This window comes from Gavialis gangeticus, unplaced genomic scaffold, assembly GCF_001723915.1.
Source record: "Gavialis gangeticus isolate Ggan-Ray unplaced genomic scaffold, GavGan_comp1, whole genome shotgun sequence".
Lineage (NCBI taxonomy): Eukaryota > Metazoa > Chordata > Crocodylia > Gavialidae > Gavialis > Gavialis gangeticus.
In genome coordinates, this window is record NW_017728993.1 from 18,093,405 (window position 1) to 18,102,538 (window position 9,134).

General features: G+C 42.8%; 1 protein-coding gene across 2 annotated transcripts in view; it reads left to right on the plus strand.

Moving 5' to 3' along the window:
• Positions 1-9,134, plus strand: part of TTC39A (tetratricopeptide repeat domain 39A) — a 112,427-nt gene that overhangs the window by 8,665 nt on the left and 94,628 nt on the right. Inside the window, exons 1-2 of one of the 2 annotated variants that reach the window (XM_019501324.1) lie at positions 2,521-2,663; positions 5,415-5,519. In XM_019501324.1, the coding sequence (XP_019356869.1) occupies positions 2,626-2,663; positions 5,415-5,519 (143 nt within the window). In that variant the 5' untranslated portion in view covers positions 2,521-2,625. Of the gene's footprint in view, positions 1-2,520; positions 2,664-5,414; positions 5,520-9,134 lie in introns of those variants that run through there. The other variant, XM_019501325.1, reaches the window with a different exon arrangement.

Below are 9,134 nucleotides of genomic sequence, written 5' to 3' on the forward strand. Positions count from 1 at the left end.
CCCACCCTACCACACCCCACCATACACCCCCCACAGCTCACCATACACACCCTCTCTGCCCAAGCACACCCCACACCTCCCCACACAATATAGAAGAATAAGACTTTATTTTTGAGTTGTTATGCACTCCCTTCTATATACAGTATGCAAACATAAATCATGATGTATTTCGGGGGGGGCAAGGGGAGGAACTTCGAGTGGCAAAGGTCAGGGTTAGGGGGCCAGGACTTCCGGTCTCAATATGGTGACCAGGGGGCAGGGCAATGGTCAAGGGGCACGCCTACTCATGTGGCTCTTGACAGCTCACCAAAACTTGTTAAGCGGCTTTCCAGCTGAAATAATTGCCCACCTCTAGCTTAGTCTCTTTAATGCAAATATAACACAACATGGAAAGGCTGCCCATGTCCTGGTTTGACATTCCTCAGCACTAAAATAGCTGATAGCATTGCAGGCCACCAGTGCAAGGCCATGGCAGATTGTTTGAAAGCCACCACTATATCCAGACAGGTACCAGGACCCAGCTCTTCTTGGAAATGAGAGCAGCACAAGGGAAGAAGGACGTGGCGTTAGGAAGGAAGGATAGCCAGAGAGCTAGCAGGCAAGTGGGACATCCCAGTCCAGTTCCCAACAACACTGCACATTTTCCAGCATGTTCAGGAGTGATGTTAGTCTCTCTGAGCTTTTTCTTTTATCTTGAAAATGGGGATAATAGTACTCCTGACTTCAGAGGGATGTCGTGAGGAATAAACATACTGGCCAACTTGGAAGTGCTCTAATGTGGTGTGAACGGAGGCCATGAAAGTGTCTAAGAATAGGGTAATTTTGTTTTTCCCTTTAGCAGTTGCCTTGTAGCTTGTGGTAATTTTTTGGTCTCACTTTAGAGGAGGCTTGACTAAGTGTTGGGGCGTATGATTGGACAACAGGAAAAGTATTGGGGGAAGAGGAAGAGAAAGGGTGAGCGGATTTGAATAATTTTATTAAAATAATAGGGATTGCTAGTAACCTACAAGCTGTGTAAATAGGGTGGCTTTCAAAAGAAATGGGTAAGAACTGGAAGGGGGGGAAGAGAAACAGGAAGGGGGATCTTTTATTCTTTATTTTTTTAAGTGAAACTTGAGTAAAGGGGACAAATTAACCAATAAAGGGCAAGAAGCCATAAGTTGAACAACTAAAATGCAAAGGGGAAAAAGCCCATACATGCATGCAACAAGTGGTGCCATACTAATCATTTTGTGTGCCATTCCTTTTCTTACTTTTTCTGTCATCTTCTGTGGGTTTGATTCAGCAGCTGCTGTCATATTTTCTTTTATTCTTGTGCTTAATCTAACAATAGGGCATTATATAGCTAATATCTATACTATTGAACAATTGAACCATTAGATTGTAAACTCTGGAGGGCAGTAACAGCTTTCCTTTGTGCCTGTACTTGACTGTGTGATTTGGCTCCTAATATCTGTCTGTGTTAAACGAATTAGGCTTTTCATCACAAATCTGTAGGTTTTATCCATTTTGCAGTTGAGAAAACAGGCAATGAAAGAGTAAGCAATGAAGTTAAGCACTTGGAGTGAGTTAGTGCAAGAAATGGGGGAGGAACCCAGGTGTCATTGTTCTCAGCCGTATGCCAAACAGTAGGTAGATAAAAATATCTTCTCTATACACTAATATGTATATCAACTTTAAAAACAATGGACTTCTGATTTATTTTATTTGTTGTCTACCACATGCTAGGTGCTGTCCAGATTTATATGTCCCAATTCCTGTCCTGGAGTACTTGCAACGAGAGAAGACCAGTATGGCAAATGCTGGGTGAAGGGTATAGAAACATTCACTAAGAAAATTCAGCTGCCCCTTTCCATCCTTATTGGTATTGTTGTTTCATGATCTGAGCCATTAAACCATTATGTGAGGCCTTGCCAGGGTGTTTCTATAAGGAAGAGAAACTGAGGATATAAATTAGTAGTTATTGTTGAAACCCTGTTTCTTTGCATGCCCAGTCTGCCTTTTTGGACCTTTCTTGAACAGGATCAGATATACAGAGCTGTGCTATTTAGCATCCCAGCCTCTTCATTTGCATTCACGGTTAGTGAAATCCTCTTTACTTTCTGTTAGTTCTTGCTCAGGCTTTCCCCTGGGATCCAGTACCTTGAGTGGTGGTGTCTGTGTCAGGTATCTCTACTAAAGGAGCATTTGATTTGCTTCCCTCTTTAACCCAAGTGAATGATATCTAGGATGGCCACTCCTTTCTACAAGTTCTGTCATTTCCCATAGATCAAAGGCGTACTTGCTGGCAGCTGGCAGCTGGCAGCCTCTCCAGCACAGCAGTATTTAATGATATATGAACTTCACAGAGTGATCAGGGAAAGGATAGTTTCACTGCAGGCATGAGATCCAAATCGTTCGCTCATGGTTTATTAGAACTAAACTACTGAGACTTGTAATTTTACCATAATGACCCTAAGGACCAATCAGTGAGTACAATACACTCCGCAGGCAGGCGGACCATGCCCTGCCCTAGGCTTAGTGTGACTGTCATTCTGAGCTGGTTAAGTGGTGTTGCGTGCCTGCTGCTGCCAGGTGTTCTTTGCTGGTTGCTGCTGCTGATTTAGGCACTGACTCAACACACCAATGACTATGTCAAAAGACACCGGAGACTTACTGGAAAGGTACGTACAGTACGGTGATTTGTATTTAAGGCAGTGCTGATTTTACATCTGAGATCAGATAGCAGGGAAACAGAGTGCAACCCACTGAAGCATGACTAATCAGTTTGTAAAAATGTTCAGCCTTCTCCAGATTAATATAGCAGTGCACAAAAAAGTATTTTAAAGATAATATATTTTGTATCATGCATAGAATGCTAATGCCTTAGTTCAGTTAATGCAGTCTCAATTCTTTACTCAGGAACTACATCTAATGTTCCTCTCTCCTCTGAGTGTTGGGGGTGTGTGTAACTCCCATTGCTGTAGCTGCTGAAACAGATTTGTATCAATTACTCTGTTTTTAGAAAAGGTTCCAAGAGCATGGGACATCTGATGTGTACTTTGAACTCTTAGCGTCTTAAGCAGTTTTATTATTTTTTTTAAATCTTACCTTCTGTGGAGATAAACAAAGAAAGTCAGAAAAAAGATGGAAGTCTTCAAACAGATGAGAGCATGTTTCAGATCAGTGTTAAATATGCTACTATTTTGGGAAATGTAGGTTTCCAAAGGTATGTAATAAATGCAACCCTTGCAGCCTACAGATGGCAAAGTTCTACATTATTGCAATAAATCAGGCTCAGAGTGGGCTTGAAGGTGTATAAGTTATCCGTGCATGATATTGTTTGAGACATAATGGCTCACAGGGATACTGGGGGTTGGTTAATCAATGTTTGCAAAGCACTTTGAGACTCTGGGGAGCAGAGCTGTATGCAGCACAGGGATCGGTGATGACAGACTCATAAAATGGCTCTTTCAAATGCTTAATCCTCATTCTTGAAACTGGAAACATCTCATGCTTCTCCCTCCCCTCTATAAAGGGAGTTCTGGTTTTAAAGCAAATGACTGTGAAGTCCCTCAGTCAACATGTCAGGGTTTGTTCTGAGCTCTGATGCTTTTCTTGTTAGGGTGGTATTGCTAGCATACTTTCTGGGATTTTTAGGTCTGTGTTTCTTTCATTTTGGTAATTATACATGTTACATGTTAAGGAAGTAGCATAGATCCTGAGTCACAAGACAGTTTAATTTAGTTTACAGCAGCTGAAGTTGTGGGTAGAAGAGAAGAAAATAATTTACTACTTTCTATAAAACATAGAAATCAGCTTCTCTGCCACAGACTGATGACATCCAGTCTGGTTCCTTACAAACTGCAAAGGACCTGAGTTTCAGCTGCTCTGACACTGCCCAGGGTATTTCAGCCTTACCAGTGCAGGTTGTATTGTTCCTTCTGCAGGCTTGCCTGCAACAATTTTCTCTCTTATGCTGAATTTTGGCCAGAAGTTTTCAGCTGGTTTGTATTATCTCCTTGCCAGTACAGACCTGCTGAAAACTCTCCTTAGAGGTCAGCCTGACACCTCAGGCCATAAATCTTTAAAAGAAAAACAAATGTGATCAGTGGAAAACACTGAAATAGGCTTTTGATTGTGAAGGGTAGTTGCTGGCTTTACACCTATGTGCAACAGCTGGTTTCTCAGTTAGTGACGTTTCCTTGTTCCCCAGGAGCAGCCATTTTAATTGATTTAAAATCAGTTGATTGATTTGATAGCTGTAATGGCTTAGTTTTTCCTGCTGTCTTGTGGTCAGTGGCTGTACAAAACATGGGCTATACATAATACAGTCCACAGCAGCAATATATGTAGGAGTTTCCATATGGCATCAGATCATGAATCCCTTTGGTCTAGCAATGACTAATACCTGATCTTCAAGAAGATAGTGAAAAACTGTCTAGCTAGAGGTACTGCATAATAATGCGGTGGTTTGTAAAATAATCCAGCCACGGTATTTGAAATTCTGATTCCACTGCTGCAGCAGCTTCCACAGGCTGATTGCCAGCTGTAGGAAGAAACACTTCCTTTGTTTTCAGTATCTGTCATTAATTCCCCTGCGATTTCTTACCTTGAAACTTCTAGCCAAGGTAGAAGAAAAGACTTATTTTTTTTACTGTGCTTTTTCTGGTCTTCAGTATCTAAGAGATGGACCTGAACCCGAAACCTGAATGTAGCCAGTCCCAAATTTAGGAAGAGTTCAAGTCTGGCTTCAGACTTTGTCACTGGTCCTTTTCTCTTTGGACCAAACCAAAACCCTGCATCTGAACATCACCTAAACTTAGCAGAATGGATCTGTCTGGAGTCAGATCTGGCCTTTGTTCTAGGTGAGCGAAGGATAAGAGCATGGTACATTTTCCACCTCTGGAGCAGGGACTACTTTGTAGCATCTTCTAATTCTTTCACAGGTGGCACTAAACAGTGGTTCACCACCCAGATGAAGTCGTGGCCTTGACCTTGATTCTTAGCATCTTGCAAAGTAATTATAAGAGCTGTGAATTTAATTTGGACCTGACGACGTCCTACTGGGAAGATGATGGATCTTTAGATGGTGATGCAGCATCTTTATAACAACAGGAACCACATCAGAAGGGCACTCTCTTCATGTTACAGTCTACTGCAAAGGACCATAGTATTATAGGATGGAGACCAACAGCAGATGGGGTGGGGGCACTTATACAGGAATATCTAAAAAGAGGTAAATGCCTGTCTTTCCTTATGGCACATTTCCTACAACAAGGCTAGGGGGTTACTAGCTGTGCAGTGGATTAGTGAAATTGGAATCACAGTACATGTAAGGTGATAGTAGAGAAGTATGAGTGAGAGCTCAATAGAAAAATAATTGAAATGGTCCATTTATCTGTTTCTTTTTCTTTTCTCTTCTTTTTCAACAGGTCATCTATGTCAGACCTGAATGTGGCCCTGGATGAATGTTCAGCTGCTGTGGATTTATTTCTAAGCAACAAGTTCCCTGATGCCCTTGCTTCTCTTCAAGCCAAGTGAGTTGACTGCTTTTATCATTTTTTTTTTTTCCTTGTTTCATTCATTTTTCAGTAGAAAAGCTTAAGCAGGCTTTGGGCCAGTTTTCACTTCACTTTAAGGCACCGAAGTGGAATTCTATTCCAGGCTGTTCCAGTCCTTGAAAAACCATTAATGCACCAACTTCTGCATCACAAAAAGCAGAGAGGAGCATGAAGATGACTTATGTATCAATAATTTTGCAAGGTTTCAGGCAGGGTAGAATAGACCCACATTTAGGTATCTCATAGGTGGGTAAGAGCTGTCCCTTGGAGCACAAGATAAATAGTTGTACTTTTGATCAAAGGAGATGGGAAAATAAAATCACTTTTTTTATGCCATGCATATGAAATGTCTGAGAAGAGAAAGTGTTTCTCTTTGGATGGCATGTATTGATCAGAAGTTTGAGGACATTGTGCAGCTTCCATGCCAACATTGTCTCAGGAATGAAAAATTGCTTTTGTTTACCAAGAACTGTGTAGTTTACCATGAGGTGTGGTCCTTTCAGTTGTGTTTGTGAATTGTTAGTGTTGTGCCCCTTCAAAAATCTGCTTGCTTTGAGGAGCTTAAATGAAGGAACTATCCTTTTGTGAGCAACATATGGAATTCTTAAACCTGAAACAAATATTTTTTCTCTTTCTTCTTTCTCAGTCAGTTTTTCTTGTCCATGCTGTTCCTCCCCTTTTTACTCTGCTTCGATTTCCTTCTCCTGCTGATACTCTTTTGAAGCCTTTCAGCTGATGGCTGGTTTTTTCCACTTATTTCATCAGACCTTCTTCTATTATTATGCTTCTCCTTTTAATGATCTTCATCCATATTAAATTCCTCCCCAACACCTTTTTCTTCTGTTAGACCTTTTCATGGCAATCTCGCATCACAAGCAGTAGAGAGATTTAAAAACAACCAAGAGCGTCATCTTTTGTGAGTAGTCCTTACACAGGCTGTGATGAGAGAGGTAGGTTGCAGGGGCAAGCCTAGCTTCATCAGTTGCCATTGCTGATGTGAGCACATGCTCTGAGTGTGGACAGAGAGCCATAGCTTGCGTTCAGCGACAGGAAAATAGGAGTCACCATACCAGATGAGATGCAAGGTCCAGCTACTCCAGTATTATGTCTCTGACATTAGGCAATGGAAGTCGCTTCAGAGGAAAGTGTATGAATCTAGCAGTAGGCAAATGTGAGTTAACTGACCTGTCATGTTGGGTATTATCTTAATCACTTGCTTAAGTCTTGCAATGTAAAGTCTAATATCCTTTCCACCAATATGTCATTACTGATTGTGGTAACACTGGAGACTTGACATCTATATAGCTATCTATTTTTTTTGTTGAATCCTGTAAGGTTCTTGGCCTCGGTGACTTCCTGTGGCAATGAGTTCCAGGCTTTTCTAACATGTCTTCATAAGTACCCTGTAGTGACCCTGATCTGTTGAGTTACAGATTATCTGGGCACGGCGTATAGAATTGAAGGACCAGAAGGGACCTGCAAGATCATCAAGTCCAGTCCCCTGCCAGGTGGGAAGTTATTGGGCTCAGACGAGCTCAACAGGGTGCTTGTCCAGCCTCACCTTTAACACCTCCAAGGATGGTGACTGCACCACCTCTGCTGGGAGTGTGTTCCAGATTCTGGTGACCCTTACAGAGAAGATTTTTATTATGTTCAACTTGAATTTACCCTCTGTTAGCTTGTGCCCATTGGTCTTCATCCTCGTTTGAGGTGCCTTGCTGAAGAGTTGCTCCCCTAGATCTTGATGCTCACCCCTGACATACTTGTAGGAGGCTATCAAGTCACCTCTCAGTCTTCTGTTACTCGGACTGAACAGGCCCAGTTTTTGGAGTCTCTCCTCATAGGGCCTATCTTCTATGCTTCTAATCATGCACGTGGCCCTTCTTTGTACTCTCTCAACCTCATCCACATCCTTCTTGAAGAGTGGTGACCAGAACTGGACGCAGTACTCCAGCTGTGGCCTCGCCAACGCCCAGTAGAGAGGGAAGAGCACCTCCCGGGATCTATTGTCAAAACAGTGGCTGATGCATGCCAGAGTTCTATTTGCCCTGCTGGCATCCTCATCGCAGTGTTCATGTTCATTTTCCAGTCAATCGTGACCCCCCAGGTCTTGTTCAGATGCTGTGCCAGCCAGTGGACCACCACCCACTGTGTAGCTGTGGTGAAGGTTGTTCTTACCCAGATGAAGAACCCTGTACTTCTCCCTGTTAAGCCCCATCTGATTCCATTCTGCCCATAAAACCAGCCTGTCAAGGTCATCCTGGATCCCTATCCTCTGATGTGTCCATGTTTTCACACAGCTTAGGAGTATCTGCAAACTGAATTATTGAGCTTTTCACCCCCTCATCCAAGTCATTAATAAATATGTTAAAGAGCATGGGTTCAAGCACCGATCCTTCGGGGGCGCCACTAGAGGTGGCCCTCCAGGATGAGGCCATCCCATCGATTACAACTTTTTGGGATCAGCCACCAAGCCAGTTGTCCATGCACCTCACTGTAGACTGGTCCAGCCCAGCGCCCACCAGTTTGGTTGAGAGAATCCCGTGGGAAACAGAATCAAAGGCTTTACTGAAGTCTAAGTAAATGACGTTGACCTTGTGTCTCTCATCCAGTTGGTTAGTTACTTGGTTGTAGAAGGACACCAGGTTTGTCAGGCGTGATTTACTCTTGACAAAGCCATGCTGTTTGCTTCTTGATACCCCATCAGTTACCAGCTTGTGATTGATGGCTTTCTTAACAAATTTTTGGAATTTTTTTCCCAGGACCAAAGTCAGACTGACCGGTCTATAGTTTGCAGGGTCATCTCTCTTCCCTTTTTTAAAGTTAGGCACCACATTGGCCCTCTTCCAGTCATCTGGGACCACTCCTAACTTCCGTGACTCTTTGAACAGCTTTGCCAGTGGCGCTGCTATAAGCTCAGCCAGTTCTTTCAGGGCTTTCAGATGCAGGTCATCTGTCCCAGCAGACCTGAAAATGTCCAAGTGTTGTAGGAGATCCCTCACCTGTTCAGGACTGATTTCATGTAGTCTGTTGTCTTCTCCATATTCCCTGGGTCTCTGGTCAGGTCAACAGCCCCCATTTGATTTCAGGAATACCAACATGAAGTATGTATTCAGGAGTTCTACCTTTTTGCATGGATTGACTGTGGGCTGCCCCTTAGTATTCAGTAGGGGTCCCACAGTGGAGTCTGATTTTTTTTTTTTTTTTTTTTTTTTTTTTTTTTTTTTTCTTTCTTGCTCCCTGTGTATCTATAGTGAGACTTTTTGTTGTCCTGTATTTCAGTTGCCAGCTTGATCTCCATGCCTGCCTTGGCTTTCCATGTTTCACATCTGCAGACCCTGGATACATAGGTTTATTCCTCTCTGGTTGCTGAACCATTCTTCCATTGCTTGTTGTAACAAGTGGGCGTCCCGGAGCCGACCTCAAAATGTAGGCTAGCCCACTTGTCCTGTAGCTAGCTGTCCACTTCCTCATCTTCCACACCTTGATGTTAATGATTACAATAATGTATTATTAATGTAGTCTGGTGGTTGTGCCAGAGGAAAAAGCAGACCTCTTTAACCAATTCTTCACCTCCGTTTTCTTGGGCAG